Source organism: Marmota monax, unplaced genomic scaffold (genome assembly GCF_021218885.2).
Source record: "Marmota monax isolate L192 unplaced genomic scaffold, Marmota_monax_Labrador192_F-V1.1 WCK01_AAM20220418_F8-fsc00006, whole genome shotgun sequence".
Lineage (NCBI taxonomy): Eukaryota > Metazoa > Chordata > Mammalia > Rodentia > Sciuridae > Marmota > Marmota monax.
Genome location: NW_026693712.1, coordinates 13,234,978 through 13,256,127, shown reverse-complemented (window position 1 = coordinate 13,256,127; position 21,150 = coordinate 13,234,978). Strand labels below are relative to the sequence as shown.

The 21,150-nt window shown below is 41.9% G+C and overlaps 2 protein-coding genes across 2 annotated transcripts in view; one reads left to right on the top strand and one right to left on the bottom strand.

Moving 5' to 3' along the window:
• Grxcr2 (glutaredoxin and cysteine rich domain containing 2) overlaps positions 1-6,795 on the bottom strand; it is a 58,499-nt gene extending 51,704 nt beyond the window's left edge. The window contains exons 1-2 of the mRNA XM_046460230.2: positions 6,663-6,795; positions 5,196-5,442 (exon numbers count right to left, since the gene is read on the bottom strand). Coding sequence (XP_046316186.1) covers positions 5,196-5,296 — 101 coding nt within the window. The 5' untranslated portion in view covers positions 5,297-5,442; positions 6,663-6,795. The remainder of the gene's footprint in view (positions 1-5,195; positions 5,443-6,662) is intronic.
• The window catches only part of Sh3rf2 (SH3 domain containing ring finger 2), a 130,749-nt gene continuing 115,832 nt past the window's right edge, over positions 6,234-21,150 (top strand). Inside the window, exons 1-2 of the mRNA XM_046460228.2 lie at positions 6,234-6,365; positions 7,481-7,965. Of these exons, the coding sequence (XP_046316184.1) occupies positions 7,588-7,965 (378 nt within the window). The 5' untranslated portion in view covers positions 6,234-6,365; positions 7,481-7,587. The remainder of the gene's footprint in view (positions 6,366-7,480; positions 7,966-21,150) is intronic.

The window sequence follows — 21,150 nt, the reverse complement described above, 5'->3', positions numbered from 1 at the left end:
AATTTTACATTTTTATCCTATGGTAAACGGGAACCTACTGGAGGATTTCGGGGGTTTTGTTGTTTGTTTGTATGCTTATTTCTGGTACCAGGGATTGAACCCAGGGATGCCTAACCACTGGGCCACATCCCAGCCCTTTTTATTTTTTATCTGTAGACAGGGTCTTGCTAAATTGCTGAGGATGGGCTTGAATTTGCAATTCACCTGCCTCAGCCTCCCAAGTTGCTGGGATTACAGGGGTGGCCACCATGCCCGGCTTCCTGAAGGATTTTGAATAGGGGTACGATATGATCAGAATTGCTTTTTTATTTTTTTACATAAATCAACATGTAAACAGAAGCATCAGAATCTCATAAATATCACATAGTGTTACTAAAGACTGCAGCCTGGGGTTAGCATTCCATGGGCATTACAACCTGTGTTGGAGGCTGGGGGTCCAAGTGTTCCAGGCAACTTCTTAGGGAGAGGTATGTGTAGTCTGGGAATCACAGACAGTTAGCAAGTCAGTGGAAAGGACAGGGAGAAAAAAAAAACTTATTTATTGGAGCCTTTGTCAGACTCTGTAAGTACAATAGACAATATCAATCTCCTTATTGGATATATCTCTGTCTTGTAGAAATAATGGAGTGCACACCTCCCTGAACCATGGCCCATCAGACAGTCACACTTTCCTGGGGTCACAGAGATGTTAAGGACCCTGTTGGTGTCTGCTGAAGTACCCAGACACAATGCAAATGAAGTGAGAAGCTGTACAGATGCAATAGGGAAGGCTGGGTGTGGTCTTTTTTTCCCTTCTGATGAACACCAGATATCCCCCATACAGATGTGGTCGATGAGGCTGACAGTTCATGAAATCTGGCCATCACCGCCAACACCAAAGGATTCATCAGCGGTTACCAGGATCCCCAGACTTACAGGCCAACACAGGACAAAGAGATGGTCCTCTTGCTCCTGGTCTTTAGGTTCATCTCTCCTTCCTCTCATTTTGGCTTTCTACCCAGGTCTTTCCTGCCTCCAATCAACTTGCCTCTTTGATTTAGATGAAGATAAAGTCTAAGAGGCCATGCCAAAGCCCAGATGAAACTCTGGACTTCATCAGTTTTCTCAAAAACTTGGATGCCCTGGCCTCTCTGGGGACACCTACTTTACACCTACTTTTGCCATTTAGCCCAATGGGAAGACAGACCACAGTAGAGATTGAGAGCTTTATCTCAAAGCTCTCTATCTTATGTCACTCTGCAGCTTGAAACCTTTTAGTGACTCTCCTTTGCCTGCTACATAAAATATAAGGTTTGGTCTTTTAGTTTTCAGAGCCAGACTATATTCCAATCTTGAACTTTCCACTCAGGAGCCAGGTAACCTTAGGAAGGATCTTTGATCACTACACCTCATTTCCTCTTCTAGAAAATGAGAAAGACAGTACTGGCTTGTGTTGGACATGTCATATATATTGCATCAAATTCTCTTTGGTACTCATCATCCATATGCCCAGAGTTTCTGTCTTCTCTTACCAGACTTAGATGGAATGTCCACCACAGGGCATGCGGTCCAGCATCCATGTAGCCCCAGCAATCTTGAAGTATGGGGCATTTCATGCTCATGGGGTTAAATTTCAACTAATGGGAAGGGGAAGGTAAGAGAGACACATGCAGATCAATTCTGCCTTCTCTCTCTTCCATGAATTGCTCCAAGGCACTGCTCTTCCCTAACAGAACAGCCGATGGGGAGATTCCCAAGTAGCCAGTGTACACACCTGCTGGGCCTCCTCAAGGCTTGTCATGAAGCAGTGTCCAGCTTGGAAATGCATTGTCTTGTGTTACCTTCCATCTTCCCTGCCTCATTTCCTTTTTCTCTTTCCTAATGCCTTGGGTTTGTACCTCCAAAATAAAACATCAGTTATTTCAAAAAGAAAGAAAGAGAAAGAAACAAAGAATGCAGCCTGTAACTACTGCATAACTGTACAAATATGAATAGAAGTATTGGCAGGGTGGGTACAGTGGGGGTCCTGGGGTCTGGCACGGCATGTGGAGTTCACCTTTTTATTTTTAAGGACTAAACATTTGTCTAGTTTGATGCCAAGTTAGCATTCAGCTAAGCTGGGGTGTAATCCCCATTTAAAACTCCCCTCCTTCTCCTAAACTTCAAAAGAAAATGTTTTCTCAAGACTATCCTCATATGTGGGTGGTACTGGGGACCACCTACAGGTGTGATTTGAGAGGCACTAAAAGAACCCTTCTCCCTTTCGGTGTAAATTTTCTGTCCTTCACTAGTGCCCAAAATTCTCCCATCACAATTTTATCGGTCTGAATTTCCAATTGCCAAGTATCCTAGGAAAGAGTAACTCACGGGATTTATCCTGCTTTCCTGGGACTGAGCTAGTTTGATTGGATTTTCTAAGAGATAGAAGAGTTTGAAGATTTTTGAGACTACTGATCATGCAGGGGCTTGAAGGAGCCATTAAGTTGGATAGACTATGGATGGACAGCAATTCTCCTTTTTTAACTTTATCAACTTGTCTTGGATTGGCCCTTGGATCAGTTGGTGTGTATACGACAGATTTATATATGAAAGTATGGATGTATACAGTGAAACTATGTAGATGTACTTATAGCATATATATGACTTTATAATATGAGAAGCAATCACAGTAAGGAAACCCAGTCCTGGGATTAGACCAACCTGAGCTCACAAGATTTGAAACCCTAGGGAAGTTATGGGATGCTAGGGAGGATTCAATAAGATAATCTGTTTCAAGTCTAACTACCTGAACTTAAACTATACTACAAAGCTATAGTTTGTAGTACAAAAATGGCATGGTATTGGCACCAAAATAAACATGTAGATCAATGGTATGGAATAGAAGACACAGAGACAAATCCACATAAATACATTTATCTCATACTAGACAAAGGCACTAAAAGCATACATTGGAGAAAAAAGCCTCTTCAACAAATGGTGCTGGGAGAACTGAAAATCCATATGCAGTAAAATGAAACTAAACCCTTATCTCTCACCATGCACAAAATTCAACTCAAAGTGGGTCAGGGACCTAGTAATTAGACCAGAGACCCTGCACCTAAGAGAGGAAAAAATGGGCCCAAATCTTCTTCATGTCAGATTAGGCCCTGACTTCCTTAACAAGACTCCTAAAGTGAAAGAAATAAAATCAAGAATTAATAAATGGGATAGACTCAAACTAAAAATCTTCTTCTCAGCAAAAGAACAATCAACGAGGTAAACAGAGAGCCTACATTTTGGTAGCAAAATTTCACCACATGCACGTCAGATAAGGTACTAATCTCCAGGATATATAAAGAACTCAAAAAACTTAACAACAAAACACAAACAACTCAATCAATAAATGGGCTAAGGAGATGAACAGACACAATCAATCAACAAATATATAAAAAAATGTTCAGCAACTCTAGTAATTAGATAAATGCAATCTTGGAGTCAAAACTACTCCAAGATTTCATCTCACACCAGTCAGAATGGCAGTTATCAAGAATACAAACAACAATAAGTGTTGGTGAGGATGTGGGGGAAAAGGCACACTCTTAGATTGCTGGTGGGACTGCAAATTGGTACAACCAATATGGAAAGCAGTATGGAGATTCCTTAGAAAACTTAGAATGGAACCACCATTTGACCCAGCTATCCCACTATATTCAAAGGACTTAAAATCAGCTTACTATAGTAATGCAGCCACATCAATGTTTATTGCAGCTTTTTTCACAATAACTAAACTGTGGAAGCAACCTAGATGCCCTTCAACAGATGAATGGATAAAGAAGCCTGTGGTATATATACACAATGGAATATTACTCAGCATTAAAAGAGAATAAAATTATGGCACTTGCAGGTAAATGGATGGAGTTGGAGAATATCTTGCTGAGTGAAGTAAGCCAATTCCAAAAAACCAAAGGCAGAATGTTCTCTCAGATAAGTGGATGCTGATCCATAATAGGTGGGCGGGAATGGGGAAAATGGAGGAATTTTGGTTGGGCAAAAGGGAGGGAAAAGAGGGGAAGGGGTATGGGTCCAGGAAAGATGGTGGAATGAGTTGGACATTATTATCCTAGGTACACATTTGACTGCACATATGGTGCAATGCTACATCATGTACAATCAGAGAAATGAATAGTTGTACTGCAATTATGTACAATGAATCAAAATGTCATATATACCTAATTAAAATAAATAAATAAAATGGATTTGAGAAGAAGAAAAAAAATAAAGTCTTAGCAGTTGGGCTATGCAGCTAGTATTTGATATATGTTACTGTTATTAAGATTATGTGTGTGTGCATCATTATGGAAGCATGCATGTTCATGTAAGTATAGATGTGGAATATCAGGGAGAGAGAGTGTGTTTAAGAATAAGAGAAGGAAGGAGGTAGGATGTTGGCAACTCCAGCGCAGACGTTCTAGCATTGAGTGGCCCTTTCTGGGGTTGAGGGGACTGCAGGGATGCTCACAGAGGACAGCAGCTTTACTAAGTGGGAAACAGTAAGGAGAAGACAGAGCCTCAAACAAAAAATGATGTGCTTATGGGCACAGAACCAAAAGTGGGAATTAACTGAAGGATACAGGAAATTAACTGAATTAACTGAAGGATACAGGAAAGTGAAATGGGATGGGATTTTTTTTTTTCCTTTTTGGGTACTAGGGATTGAACTCAGAGGAGCTTTATAACTGAGATATATCCTCATCCCTTTTTGTTTTGTTTTAATTTTAAGATGGGGTCTCACTAAGTTGCTTAGGCTTGCCTCAAACTTGCGATCCTCCTGCCTCAGCAGCTGGGATTACAGGTGTGCACCACCAAACCCAGCAGGATGGGATGTTTTTGAAGTTCAAAGGGGAGTTTAAAAAATAAGTTAAAAATTATGTCTGAAACTGACATGAAAATTAGGACTCAGTGGCCAGAAGACAGATAATTTCATTCACTCCTTCCCAAAGTTCCCCCTTGTTTTGAGCTTTATGTATGTTTGATTTTTTAGAGATGACATGAAAGAACTTTGAAAGATAAGAAAACCACAATAGTGTTTTCAGGCCTCTTGGTCTCCTCTTAAGATTTTTCTCGTACCTCTCTGAGTGTTTTCCAAATAATAAAGAAATGGGTACTTATTTTGAAACAGAAAATATATTTTTAAAAAGACAATCAGTTTCTAAGCCCCATTTCTGTCCTTAACTCACCAGACAACTTCAAAGAATCTCTTGATCTCTCTGGGCAGAGATGCCTCGTTTGCAAGAGTTGATTGGTCAATTTTGGTCATTATATTTTGACTTCTTGCCATCCTAAATGACGTTTAGCTTCCTTGAACCATCTCTTCTCCTCTTGAAGTTATATCATTCTATCACAGCAGTTAAGAGCACAGACCACCTTCTGCTAGCAGTGGTGACTCTGGGGATGAGTTCTCTCTGTGTGTCTTGGTTTCCTCAACTGGAGAGTGAAGGTAAAGAGTTTAGTGTATCCTTAGGTTGTTAAAAGGGTTAAGCAGGTGAATTCAGGTAAGGTATTTAGAACAGTGCTTGACACAGATAAGGCTATCCCTGTGTTAGGTAACATTATTATTATTTACTTACTCAATTGGAATCCTTTGTAACTTTGCATGAGATGCACTATTGACAAATCAAAAATGGAAGTATAAGACCTTATCTGGGATATGAAAAGACTACAGTGGGTAGAGGGCCGGAGAAGAACTGGGACAATTGCTTTTCCTTGGTTAAAAAAGAAAGAAAGAAAGAAACTTCTGTACTTTGATTTCAAGTATGTGTATTGTACACTTACTTTTTTTTTTCTTTTTAAATTAAAGAGATTGAGTCAAAGGTCACTGAAGTCCCTCTTATTTCTAACTTCAGGGACTGGCCATGGTCTTTAAGGAGCAGTCTTTCCTCTGTGTCTGGCTAATCCTTTTTATCGTGGCTGCCATTAATGTTTGAACTTCTCAGGAAAAACTTATAAAGGCTTAAATAAACAAGATCATCTTGGCATCTTTATAACTGAGCAGGTTTCGACTTCTTGGATAGGAAAGACAATAGGGAAAATGAAAATACAAACTTTGTCAATACTTGGCTTTCTGGGATGGCTTCTATTTTGCTTCTGATAATCTTTCCCCAGAAATTGACTCAGAGACATAAAAGAAAGACGAGCAGCAGAGCGTAGCTGATAGGCAGCAGCCTGGCGGCGAAAGCGTTAACAGGGCCGGGTAAGGCGATCCCTTGAAGTGAGTAGGACTCTGAGTTGTTAAAAGTTTTGAAAGCGGTGGCAGCCGCGCACTTGGGGAAGGGAAGCCAGCTGGAGGGCGCGCAGCAGCGGAGCCGAAGACCTGCTGAGCAGAACTCCGCCGAGGTTAGAGGCACAAGGTTAGTGGCCCCCGCGCCTCCCCGCCCGCAGCGCGCGCTAACATCTTTGGAGAGGAGTCCTGGGAAGGCGAGGCGCCATCTCTCATCCCCGCCGGTCGTGTCTGCCCTGCTTACGCGGGGCCACCCTCCTGCCAAACCTCCCGGCTGCGGCGCTCGCCCAAGCCTTGGCACGCGGAGGAACAGCTGTCTTCGTCCCAGGAGACTTTTCTAAACTGGAGGCTTGGTTTCAGATATCCAAAAGGGATCTGTTTCTGAAACCAGGATTGTTTTCAGACCACACACACACACACACCCTACCTGCACATGCTGCTTCATCTTGGTTTTTACAGGTTGTGACCACAATCCAGAATTCCTATCTGCTTCCGCTGAAACTGAGAACAATTGTTGAAGTAACTAAACAGGCTGCACGACTTTACTTTGTGGGAGGAAGATTGTGTCTGAGGCTAAGACAATCAGGCGCTGGGGGGCGGGGGGCGGGGGGCGCGGGGGAGCGCTTTCAAGTACCCTAGCCTGTGCTTAACGCAAAACAATTCTTGCACATTAGTTTGTAGTAGTTTTACTTGTATGTTGCCAGAACGAAATAGCGGAGGAAGATAGATTGTGAAGGACGTGATCCTACATCTGCATGGGTTTCAAAGAAACTTACCTACTTAAACTTATCTGCACGTGATGCAGACAACACACAAACTTAAATCTAGGGAAAGACGGAGTTATTGATAGGTAGTGTCGCAGAAATTACAATCTGACCGAGCTTTGATTTGAGAATTAAGATTTGACTGTTCCAGAGCTTCCACCAGGCAGTGGTAAAAGACCCCTTCCTGCCCTGGATGGTAGAGGCGCAGGACTAACCCCTTGGGCAACTCAGTTTTCTCTCCCCGTTCTCCGACGCACAGAGACAAGGAGCAGTCAGTTGCTGTGCTGAATGTTCCCTCTGATTCTTGCAGCAGGCACCAGTGGAGTTTTATACCTGCTAGCACTGAATCAGAATGACTCATATGAAACTTGGGTTCCGGAACAGAGTACTTGCAAAGAGCCTTATGAGACACTGCCTCAATGTAGGTGGGATATACCTCTCAGAGCAGTCACATTTTTTCCCTCCTTTCCTTTTTAAACAGGCAGGAATTCTGACGCTCTCAAGAGACCCTTCTCTGCCAGCTTGGCTCAACTGCCCCTACGATGTGGACCCTGCTCCTCAGGGACCGGGCTGGAGTTTTAAAATAAAATGGATGATTTGACGTTACTTGATCTTCTGGAGTGCCCTGTGTGTTTTGAAAAGCTCGACGTCACAGCCAAAGTCCTTCCTTGCCAGCACACCTTCTGCAAACCATGTCTACAGAGGATTTTCAAGGCCCACAAGGAGCTGAGGTGTCCAGAATGCAGGACCCTGGTGTTTTGCAGCATCGAGGCGCTGCCGGCCAACCTGCTGCTGGTGCGTCTTCTGGATGGCGTGCGTTCAGGACAGAGCTCCGGGAAAGTGGGCTCCTTCCGCAGGCTGGGCGTGCTAACCTCACAGGACGGCAGAAAAAGCAGGACCAGCCCCAGAGGTCTGCAGGCCAGCCCTTTCCGGCCTGTGCCCAGTATCAGAATCCACATGGACGGGGTAAGAAAGATCTTAATTGTTAATATCATGTCCACTTGGAGGTTGTGTGTGTATATACATGGAGCCAGGGATAGTCTTCTCTTAGTTACATTTGGAATGCCACCATTAATTCCCTAGAGATAAGTTTCCGTGAACAATTATCATTTTGCTGAGACATGAAGGAATCCAGAACCTACCTAATCCATCTGAGAATTCCTTAAAACTTCCAAAGTTTTCTAAATTCTCCTTACTTCTTGTTTACAGCTATCAGGATAAGGAACCCCTTTTAGATTATATTTTGGGCCTTTCACTTCTGCTGCTCTGAGTCCAAACCTGTGCATGAGAAATGCCCAGAGGGTGAGAAAAAGAGAGAAAACAAATCCAACTGCTGGTTGTTTTTGAGATCTCTAAAAAGTTTCCAAATGTCAGATATTGTTTGAATTTTACCCAAATCTGTCTTCCCATTCCTAGTCATAAAGCTCTATTATGACATTGCTCATTCATAATCTGTTTGAAGCTATCAAGATACTTGACACCCCAGATCATTTGAGAGCGAAGCGTCTATGTGGGTAGACTGACTGATAGCGAAGATTGGGCTGTGAAATTCAACAGATGTGTGTAGAAGTCCTGCAGATGTGTCTCACTTTACAAAACGAATAAAACACGCAAAAAATACGTGTCAGGGTCTGCAATAGAAAAACAACCGACCCTGTGAAACCACAGAGGAGATTACCCAATAATGCTTTTTGTGTCTAGATAATGCAAATTCCTTTGTCCAGCTCTGCAAACACACCCCAAGAACCTTATCTTACCTGGCTAGCCTTGTTGTGGGATGCTGTGTAAGGGAACATCTCAAGAGAAGGACATGGTCCTTGTGGGTCCAGCAGGATTATTTGCACTGTCACCCCTGGAGTCAGTGTGCCAAAGTGGACACAGAGGCTGTGGCTTAGATTGTTGGCATGCTTAGAAAATCAAAGCTGCATTCCTTGAAGTCTTGCCTAAAACAAGCTTTAATACTGGGAGGAGGGTCCCAAAACTGCTCTGACAAATAGTATTGTGTTGCGGGGGTGTGCACAGGACTTCCTCACATAGGAGAAGAGCTTATACATTTGGAACAATTTTCTGAAATTTTCCCTCCAAAAGCTTAGCCCTTCTCCAGTTCACTGTACCTTTAAGCCACCCATGTGGTAGGGGTGTATGTGAACATTCAAAAATGAGAGCGGGGAGAAGCTGGACTTTGTTGTGATTTCTTCACAGCAGACTTTATTGCTGTTGTGTGTGTGTGTGTGTGTGTATGTGAATACATTCCAGAAAAGGGCTTGGCACTCCTCTTTAAGTCTCCATTAGCCCTGGTCTAGTCATCAATCAGAATCCAGAGGCCTGCAAAGGCAAAGTGGGGGAGGGGAGCAAACTTTTCTCAAACATGCCTTGTTTATAGAGAAAAGAGCTCTATCTCTGGGTCTGCAAATCTCCCCTTGAATTCCTAAGGTCCAGCAACCTGTCCCTCCCCCTCCTTGCAAAAGTCTGACTTGCCTTTCAGGAGTGTCAATACTCACTAAGGACAAGTTGCCAGACTGGGAGGAAGCAAGTCCCTTATCAACTTCACATACTTTCTTCAGGTTTTCATCTTTTTGTGTGTGGCTGTGTTGCTAAGAAATGGTAGCAATGAGTAGGTGCACAGCTCTCAGGATTCACAGGGCCCTTCTGGCACAGGGGATTAAGACAAGAGCTGATTATACATAAGAGAAAGCCATCAAGATACGGGATGTCCTTGGCACTCTTCTGCAGAGACTTGTAACCTCAGACTAAGGTGCCAGTGCCCTCGAAGCCACTCTGGACCAAGGCCTGTCATAAGGCTGAAACAGAACCAAGCCTTGAAGGGCTCTTGCTTCGGGGAGGACATAGTTAGTGAAGATGTCCTGCGAAAGGGCAGAGCTGGCAGCCTCCCCACCACCCTTGTTTCCTTCATTCTCTGAGATGCTCTTTCTTGAACTGCTCATCTTATCCCTTTCGCCTCTCTCAGTAAGGACATGAACAAACCTATTCCTAAACATAAATGCGGCATCATTCTGCAACCTGTCTGACTCCCAGAAATATAACTATCTTTCCTGTGAGTGTGAAAGCAACCATGTATCCTTCCGTTAAGAGAACTGAAAAGTTCCTGGATGCCACCCTCTGCTTCGAGTCACAGGATTGGACTTGTAACCTCAGTCAAATTCTCCTGAGTTACTCGCCCCCTTTGCCTCAGTTAACCCAACCTAGTCAACAGCTAGCAATACTTGCTGCACACCTTCCTCCAGGATAGTATGAAAATTATCTTTGCAACATACTGTATCACCTTAGAGAACATTGGCTGAGTAGATGCAAAGCATCATCATTAACATTAATTTAACCTTGCTGTAAGACTTTGGGCAAGCCACTTAAATTTCTGGGTCTCAATTTAAAATTCTGTAAAATGGGAAAATGTATTGTAAAAACAGAGAGCCACTGTGAAGCTTAACTAATTAGTGTTTGCAAAGCACTTTGAGAGACTTAGATGAAAGGCATTTGGGTGATCATTATCATAGTAAATATTATTATTGACTGTTTATTGTGCCCTGCGTGCATGAAACATTCTACAAAACACAGAAGCAGTGATAACCTTTGCAGGAGAGTGTAACAGGTATTATTATTAAACTTGAGTCTATGATGAGTCCAGGCTAGGATAATACTAAGTATAAAGTTAGCCCCTAAGAGGGCATAAATAACCTGTTGTCACAGGATACCATTTGGTAAAATACCTCTTTCAAAAGACTCACCAATGAACTGGCACTCTGAAAAAAAGTCATTTAACATTTTATGCATAAGCTTTTTAAACCCAAAGTCTGTTCTGCTCACCTAGGCTCATCTGAAAAACAAGCTCATCAGGATCTTTTTGTTGGCTCAAAGAGTTCTGATGCATCCTGTGCCAGCCAGAATGCTAGGGTGGAACCAATAGAGTCACACCTCATGGTGCCAGCCAAAGAGAGAGAAAAAATTGGCCCATTGTGCCTACATGTCTAAATCCCTTCCAAGCTGATTGTGTAAAAAGAAAACTTGAGAAATGGCTGCAGGTTTTTACAGCATGCAATTATTTCAAACCAACAAGTAAGATCAACAGGCAGTGGAGGACCCTCATAGGGCTAATCCCACCAGTTCTTATTCCTCTCCATAAGACAGTCGAGCCAGAAGAACTTTGCAAACCTTCGAAAGGATTATGAGATCCTGAATAGCTGATCGCTTTTCCTCCTCACTCTGTTATACTTTAATAACACTTCCGAATTAGGACAGGCAGTAAAGCAGCGAAGTTAAGAATTCACAGGCTTAGGTTTGAGAAATGTCAAAATTCAAATTCTGATTCTTCCCCTCCATAGTTGTATGCTTTAGGTGTGTCACTTATGCTTCTGGGCCTCCAATTCTCTGTCTGTAAATTGAAGATAATAGTAGTACCTACCTCAGAGGGTTGTTTGAAAAAGAAATGAGATGATTCACGTCCATTAGCTCTTAGTGCATCCATTTGCTCATATTAAGTGTTCAATAAATGTTAGCTGTGATTGAGATGGAAGTTACTCAACACTCTCTACTCTGCGTTACAGTCTTTCTTTCACCTTTTATTAATCAAGCACCACCCAAGATGATCCTTGGCACTCTGGCTTGTTTCATTTACCCCCGCATGATCTGTGGCCATATTTCAGATAAGCGATTCTGCCCAGAATGCCCTGACTTTGCAGCATTACTTCCAGAACCCTTTAGGTGCTATGAGTGGATTCTAGGAGAAAACTCCCTAACTCACTCACTTCCTCAAATAACCAGTTCAGGGGAAAACCATACAGAGGGCAAGACTAAAGCCTTTCCTCACATCACCAATTCTTCATTAACTTTCTGTCTTTTCTTTTCCTCTGCCTCTCACTTTATTTCCCAACACAAATGTTACCACCCTGGGTCTTGCAGGGCTGGACATTCTCCCTAATTGTTAAGAATCATGCCAATCACACACATTCCTGTCTTACTCACCCCATATCAGCAAGAACACACCTGCCACCACCAGCACACAGACCAGGTGACTTTGTCCTAGAAACTTTTTCAGCTGGTGTTGCAAGCAACTGGGGAGAGAAAATGAGGTCAGAAAGCACTTTAGCAAATTGAGTCTGGGTAGACACCAGAAAGTGGGCAAACCCTGTTTCTGGGTGGCAAATGAGTTCAGAGATAAAGCTGTAATGCAGAGTAGTTTTTCGCTAAATTTGCAAGGGGATTAAAATCATCCCAGCCCCTGAAAACAGCAGGCAGGTACCACCTGGGACAGCAAAGACCATATGCGGCAGGTGGAAGAAGACAGATAGGTAGAGGCTGAGGTGAAAAGTCAGAAGACCCAGATGAATCTCCAGCTTCACACACATATGCAAACGTTTTTAAAAACCATATGGCCCCAATTGGCACTGCCAGTCTCTCAATGCACCACTTTCCTATTACAATCCCCTCCCTTTTATTGCTAACTGTAAATATTAAGTAGGAAATTATGGTCAAATGAAGATTAATTTGCAATGGGGTTCAATCATCTGTTAGCTGTGAGGCCTTAAGCAAGTCACTTAACTCTGATCCTCAGTTTCCATATTTGTAAAATGAAGATAATAATTAGATATATATACATATATATAAAGGCTATTTTGAAGTTAAAAGGAGATAATGTACATAAAGAACTTAGTGCAAGTGCCCAGTACATAATAGGCACTAATAAATGTTATCAACAGAAAATAACACAAGATTAATGAGTCGCCAGCCCAACGGCACATGCCTGTAATCCCAGTGGCTCTGGAGGCTGGGGAAGGAGGATTGCAAGTTCAAAGCCAGCCTCAGCAACGGTGAGGCGCTAAGCAACTCAGTGAGACTCTATCTCTAAATAAAATACTAAAAAAAAGGGCTGGAGATGTGGCTCAGTGGTTGAATGCCCCTGAGTTCAATGCCCGGTACCCGCCCCCCAAAAAAAATAGTAATGAGAGGAGAAAGTCTGCTGCCATTGGTATTTTTGCTGCCTGCATGCACGCGCACGCACACATTCACACACATGTATTCAGGGGTCCCCATTAAAAAATTAAATACAACAGTGGTTGTCCAGGGTTATGTGTTGGCGGAGGATCTGTTCCCAACAGCAGCATGAGGGAATTCTATGGGTGATGAAACTGTTCTGCATCCTAACTATGGTCTAGGTAAATGAATCTGTATATGTATTAAGAGTCATAGTAAGATACATCAAAAAATTTTTTCTATGATAACTTGAAAAATAATATTAAGAAAAGGGGAAAAAAAAAACTTGTACATTTCTTCTAGTCCCTGCCTGATTTTCACCTGGCCTCCTCTGATTTCTTTTCATCTCCATGTTCATTGGGCCATTGCAGTTTCTGGGAAGGAAGTTGCCATCATTTAGATGATTAGGGTAATTCTTGCAGGAGGGCTCCTCCCTGTTTTAGTAAGCCAAATATTTTATTACCTGCTTCAGTTTTCTCATTGGTTAAAGGTGTCTGGCCAAACACGACAGCTCACTCCCTGTGGAACGGCCTAGGTACTGAGGCAGATGGGTGGGGCACAAGGTTTTCCTTACTCAACCTCAATTATCCGCCACGTGCACTGGAGGCATGTCACCTAAGAGATTAGCCAGTGCATGATTCTGTGTTGTTTTCCTTTCCTCTTAGGAAAGGTTGCCTGCCCACATGTCCCTTCATACTAGAAAGAGATTTTGGAGAGAGGGAAAGTGAGTGCTCAGCCCATGACTCCTGAAGAGCATCCTCATGGACCCATTCCAGGTGCCCTCACCTTGACTTTGGTTACACAGCTCAAGTACAACTCTATTCAATTACTTATCTCTTTCTTTCCCATTCTTTTTATTAATGCTTATACCTCAGACCAGCCTTTCATAATGTGCATTCTATAAATCCTGAGTGGATGTTTCACAAAGTTCCAGAGTCAAATAAACCAGAAATTAAAAGAAAGCTAAATATTTGTTTTTCAAAATGTTTCAGGACTATTGCTACAGGACTTTTTTTTTTTTTTTAACGTTCAGCATGCTCTCTCTCTCCAATGCATTGGAAATCTCTAAGTGGGAGATGAAGAAAAAAATTTCTTAAACTTCAATGATGTTGGCATCCCTCTCTCCTCCCTTTTGTCAGTACTTTAGTAATTGTCCATGGAACAAAATTTGGGAAATGCTGTCTCAGACTTCATATGCTCAGTGATAATGCAAAAGATATTTTTAGACAACTCTTAAACTCACTATCACCATCTTCTGCCATGTTTATTTAGTTCCTACCAGTTTCTAGCTATAGCTTCTACAAGAATCTACACAGCAAAGGTAAGATATCACCTTCCCTGGGGCTGACTGTCCAACCCAGACTGGTTGATAAACCAGCTAGTCAGTCAGTACTAGAAGTACTGATAGTGATTGTAAGATATTATCTATTATAAGTTGTATCATCTGTTTAGTATAGTTCTTAGGGGGAAAGGAAACACTACCAAGTTAGATACCCACTGTGAGATACATCCAATCTTAGAAGTATTGAGATGTGAAAAAACAATTATGTCTTACTTATAAAAAGGCTACACATATTGCCTCATTCCCTGCATATAACATTCTAGAAAAGGCAAAACTAGAAAACTACAGTGACAGGTGGATAATGGACATAGTTTTTGTGGTAGCAAGTAGATTTGTCATAATTCATCAAACCATACACTTAAAATGGGTGCATTTTTGTATATAAAATTATAACTTAACAAATTCAATTAAGATAAAGAAGTCTTAGATTCCAGAAATTATGATATGTGAGAGTGTTAGGTAGTGAGGTGGCTCAGTTTGAGGGAAATGAAGCTTGGTCAGTAAAAATTTTTTTAAAAAATATATGTTGTAAGGGTTGGGAGGGATGTGGCGAAGGGATTGAAGGGCAGGGTCTATTCTGGACATGTGGGTGCTAGGTGAGACAGGGCAGAGCAGGGTATGCTGAATTAGAATGGAAGTTAGAGACGATTGAGAAAGAAACAGATGGAGAAGAGACAGGGTGACTGGATATCTGCCTTCTTATCAGGGTGACTAGATAACATGAGGAAGATACATGCCAGTCACTCTCTGTTACAAAGTTTCTCCAACCGCCATCAGGCCAAACTGGTTATATGACATCTTGTAGCCTATCAGCTGTATCTACAGCAACTTGGTGGATTAAGTGCAGCCAAATGAGGTATCTCTGCTCCAAGTGTGTGACTGAGCTTCCCAGGTAACAGAAGAGAAGCCTCCATGTTATTGGCAGGCAGAGCCATTCTCTTCTGTTGAAGTGGTCAGGTTGCCCCATAACCTAGGGTATATGCCAGAGCATCCAAAGGAAGAGGCAGACACAGGCAAGGAAAGTCAAGGCAGGCCCTTCCCCACCAGCAGCTTCCTGCATTTGGGGGTCTACATTAGCCCCCAGTGTCACAGTGCTCCAGAACACTGCTCAGAAGGGAGAGTTCTCAACAAATTGTCCCTCAATGCCTGCTGTGTGGCAGGAATGGTCTAGAAAGCTCATATCAGGGATGTTCCTGGTCTCAGTGATTGTAAGATATTGTAAGACTTCAGGATTCAAAAAGTAGCCGAGTTCATTTTAGATCTCTGTGGTTTCTTCCGTCTTTTTCCAGGCACCAATTTATCTTTTATCTTTCAAAACTGTGCTCAGAGCACCTAGCCCATATTAGGAATCCCAAAACATGTCCTAAATGGAAGAGTAAATAAATAAATACATCCAAGACTGTGATAGACTTTATGGAATCATGGAATAGCTCCTCGCGGGTGCAGAAATGAGACCTTCATCAATCAAGCCATTACAGAGCTATGTGGGCAATGAGCAGCACAGTACATTAGGCAGAGAGTGTGTGGAAACTGAAATACTTTTGATGTGAATCACCTCATTAACTACCTTTTTGGGTGACAAACGTCACTCTCTGGAAAACACAGTGGGTCAGGTTCAAAAATCACTGAGTTCATGAATTGCTAACAGAATATAGGAAATACCATTCTGTATATGGCTGAACTCCTGCATCATACACCACAAATTCCATGTGCTGCCTTGATCTTAAGAGGAACATCTTGTCATGAGTTAATTGACAGCTAGTCACAGGGAAACCTAAAAATCTAAAAGAATTTGTCACTGAGTTATGAGCTGAACTGATCTGGCTCCTCCTTCGAGGGGAAGGCAGCATTTTAGGTAGGTACACAATATCTGTTCTTCTCATGCTGCCAAGACTTTATCATTTATTCAGCAATTAAATTTTTATTGTGGTAAAATTACCCAGTATAAAATCTACCATTTTATCCTTTTCTAAGTTATAGTTTAGTGGCATTAAATATATTCACCTGGTTGTGCAACCATCATCCTATCCACCTGCAGAACTTTTTCATCTTTCCAAATTCAAATTCTCAACCAATACCTCTCCATTCTCCTCAGCACCTGGTATATATACTCTTTCTGAATAAGTGGATTAGGTGCTTTAGTATCACTTTAAAATATGTATTCCAATTTTCTGCTTCTTTTGATTAGACTTCCAATGAGATAAGTAAGCAAGATAACATTATGATTCAGAAGAAAGGCTCAGTATGTATGTGTATTGGCTGTATACTTCTGGGTAACTTACCTAGTGATGCTGAGTGTCATTGATATAAAATGGAAATAGTGTCAAATATGGTGGCACATGCCATAATTCCAGCTACTCAGGAATCTGAGGCAGGAGGAATGCAAGTTCAAGGTCAGTCTGGGAAAGTTAGCTAGACTCTGTCTCAAAATAAAGGGCTGGGATATAACTCAGTGTAGGTGCCTGCCTAGCATGTGCAAGGCCCTGGGTTCAGTCCTCAGTGTCCCCCCCCCCTCTCTCTCACACACACACACACACACACACACACACAGGAAATAGTAAGGCTCACACAGGATTATTGGGAGGATTTAATGAAATGATATCTCTAAAGTGTTTAGCACAAGGCCTGGCACCAAATTAGCTCCTAGTAAGGTTAACTATCAGCTTATACTCATCCAGGTAGATTTGTCTTTTAAAGTACTATCACACTTACCACATTTGGCTGCTATGTCTCTGTGCTGTAGGCATGGATATAATGATAATCATGGCATTATTTGAAGCATAAATTAATTCTCATAGGAATTATCTTGCACAAGGCCTGCTACATAAGCTCAGTGATGATAAATGTAGGCATGATTTTTAGTATTTTCCCAAGTCTCATTCATTCAAAAGATATGTACAGGATGTGTTTGATGAATAAAACCTTTTGCTCATGCTCCAGTAGAAAATAAAAGTAAGTGAAACACGATCCTTGTTCTCAAAAATCTCATTGCTTTTTGAGAAAGATAGCCATGTAAACTAATCATCATGATGCAATTAATAAATTTTAAAAATATTTACAGTGTGTTAAGACAGTACAGCAGAAGGACTGGTCCACTCTATCAATAGAGCAGATATTCAGAAGGACTTATTGTGTGTCATTTACTGGGCTAACTACTTCTACCTATAGACTCATTTAACTCTAGGTGCACAGCACTGTGATGAGTGCCACTGGTATCTCTACAGGTCAGAGGTGTATTCTCAATCAGTGTCAATATTGATAAAATAGGAGAATACGATTACAGATCAAATTTTAGCTGTCCTGTATTTGTGGGAGCAGTCAGTGAGGTTATTGAGGTTGCATTTAAAAAAAAATACACATGGTCTGCTTCCTAATCATCTAGGCATTAATAGAAACCCATGATGCTGAGGACTGCAAACCTACAAATACACTGAGAGACATGCACATTGAGTGATGAGGCCAGGCTTTGGAAAATGTGCCTTTGGGGTGCCATTCATATGCACAGCATGCAAGGTCAAAAGACAGAGGTGGGAGAACTTGGATCATTTGTTGATACCCTTACCTGAAAGGCTAATAGGAAAACTTCAATCTGCAGACAGGGGAAATAAAGCAAATAATGCCGGGGTACTTGAAACAGGCCACCTGAGCTGAGGGCATTAGCCAAACTGCCAGTGTTAGAGAAGGTAAAAATAGATCATCTCCCTGATCAGGAAACTGCTCCAGGTAGCTGACAGCAACCCATTCCCAAGTCTTGGGGTGGCCTCCATTCCTCTGGAAGTCAGTCATCATCATATCCCAGATCAGCCTTAGATTTCTCCTCGGGTTCCCAGGAGCCTGGTGCTACCTTCCAGTCTCTGCAGTACGTTGTCAGGCCGCACAGTACCGTCTGTTCCTGTCTCTTCCTCCTGGAATATACGCTCCATGAATAAGGAGCAGTCCTGTCCTCTCTACTTAGTACAGTGCCTGAAATGCAACTAGCACCAAGTATTTAATTATCGAGTGTCTAATGTTTGCCGTATTGCAAGAAACTGCATCTAGTTCACCAACCTCAAGGCTGAAGAGTCCTCGTGTCTTCCCCTGAGGCCAGAGGAAAAGAGGTGTGCGGGCCATTTCGTCCCCAGGATCCTGTCTTGCGGATAAGGGTGTTTTTTGACTTAAGGCCCGGTGTGTTAGGAGTGGCATGCTGGTGCTTGCAGGGGATTCAGAAGTAATTGGGAGGTGAAAAAAGAAGTCAAACCAGAATGGAGCCAGACTGCAAGGAGAACTCCGACCGGCTGGCAGGCCGAAGGCGCCTGTGAGCAGGCCGCCCTGGGTTTTGCAGAATTAAGAATGATATCGCCGCACACATAAAAGTATTTTAATTGGTTGCCAAGGCAATGCGAAAGAATCACTGAGCACAGAGCAGGAATAGAACTCTGCAGGGCTGTGTTCATGAAGGGTGTTTATCTAACAAGCTGCCTGTGTATGAGAAAGGCAAGGTGACAGTAAATCTTATTTGGAACTTTTGCTTAATAAACAGGAATGACAGAGAAATGGAAGGGCAAAGGAGAAAACTTCCTTTCCCCACTTTGGAGAAGCAAAAGAGGTAAATCCAGATTCCAAATATCTCTGTGGAGTTGAAAATTCCCATGAATGAAAGAAATCCAAGTGGATTGGCTACATGCTTAAAGGAAGGAAGGATAAGATGAGAGAGAAATATAAGGGGACAGCAGTGTTCTCTTCCACTTGAGAGATTATAAAAAGGAAGCTATCTTTTAACAGGAAAAAAAAGTATTTTTTTTCCTAATCTCTTACTTCCCTTTGCATTAGGAAGAAAAAAAATGTACAACTAACACATTTCTTTTTATTGCCTTGTTTTTGTTTCCCGGAGCCTTTAAAAGATGAAAATTTTTTCACAACCATTAAACTTTGTGGTTAAGATATGTCCTGGCTTCCCTGCGGTCCTCCATTCTGGTTACTCTCCCAAGATCTGAAGAATCCAGCAAACCTAGTCCAATGGAGTGCTTATTCTGATACTTGGGCGAGGAGGGAGGAACCAGGAAAAGAAGGAAGCCAGAAAGGAGGTGGATGTAGTTGTTAATCATCACCTGAATAACTACTACTATCACGTAGCACATACCCTGTGCCAGGCACTGTGAAAAATAAACATGTTTTCCTTTAATCCTCCCAACGATCCTTGGAGGTCTGTGGTACTTTCCCATTTTGCAGATGAGAAAACTGCTCAGAAGAGGCAGAGCCAGGACTTGAACCAGAGCTGTCTGAGTCCAAAGACTGGGCTCTGACCAGATCAGTCCAGGTGATCACAAGCAGTGTGGTGTTTTCCTGGAACTCTGTGGAGCCCTGTGCTGTCTGCCGTTGCTGGTTGGTTCCTGTTGGTACCCACATTGCCATTCTAATGTTGTTGATAAGCTTCAGAGCAAGATTTCATCTCAACAAATCCAGCTCCGTGTTAATGATATCTATGTCTTAATTAGGTATAGCTTGGTCAGAATGCCAAGTATTTAAGATGTAAAAATTTATACAGAGGAAGACAAGAAAGGGGGAAACTGAGTAAAAGGGTCAAGAAGGGGAAAGACAGAAAAGGTACACGAAAGATCTAGACTTAGGAATAAAAACCAGAGAGGAAGGAAGGAGAACAGAAAAGGAAGCCAATCAGAAAAAAAATGTGCAAGGAAGGGATATTTGGGGGAGATATTTTATCGGGAGCTATGACAAGCTCTCGTCCAGAAATGGTCTGCTTTTCCTAAGATATAAACAGAACAAAATATTTATGTTCCATTCCTATGGAAACCTGTCATCTGGATAGGCAAAATGGTTCATTTTAGGTGTGGAAGAGTCTGAAATCCTGTCTAACTGAAAACTAACATTGTGACATGAAGTGTATCTTAGTGCTTAATAAATCTTAGCAATTACTACAGTTACAGGAAAAAAGTCTCAAATTCTCTGAGTCTCAAGTTTCCATCCCAAATGTAAAATTTGTCCTCTTCATGTTTGATGGAATGTGCAGAGGATACCAAAGTATTTGCATTTATGTTTTTAAGATAAAAAAATGTAAATTTAACGGTTATCAGAAAAATTATTCCTACTTTTGAGCCATTACAATTTTCAAGGGCTGCAAAAACCAATCCACAGAGGAACACCTTCTTACAGATAAGAAAGCTGAGGTTCAGGAGAAGTGGGTAGCTTGGCCAGAGCTACCCACGTGAACCGGGGCCAAGCCTATGTTCTTGACCACCACATTATGTAGATTCATCTTGCAACACATTTTCTCTTTGCAAAGAATATGCATAGCCCAGATCTTTTTTACTTACTGTGGCATTAAGTAAAAAATGTGTGAATTTCTCTTAAGTCATGTAAATAGTTTAAATCTCGGCACTCCAAAACTGCATGGAACCAATCACACATGCAGGTATTGTGTGAGTCTTCCAGTTCCTTCATATTTTAGAATATTATATCTGAAAGAGATTTTGAATGTCCTTGAAGTGAGCCGATGCCTGCCCAAGACCTGAATCCTCTCTTGGACTTCCCAGAGGGAGACCTATACAGCAGTGCATTTATATCTCCAGGATCTGGCCACACTCTCTTCCCTCTAATATTGAATAGAAATATTAGAACACTCTTCCTGACACTGAGCCACACAAAACACATCTGCCCCCTCTTTAATGGGAATTTACAACTTGTTAAAAGCAAGTCAAGAGGCTACATCTATTTTAGTATCTTAGTTAATCTTGTTTTCTCTATGCTGAAGTACTTCACTAGGTTCACTAAATGAGCTAATTTTAAGACTACTTAACTCAAGGAGCAAGATTGTGGAATAGTTAAAA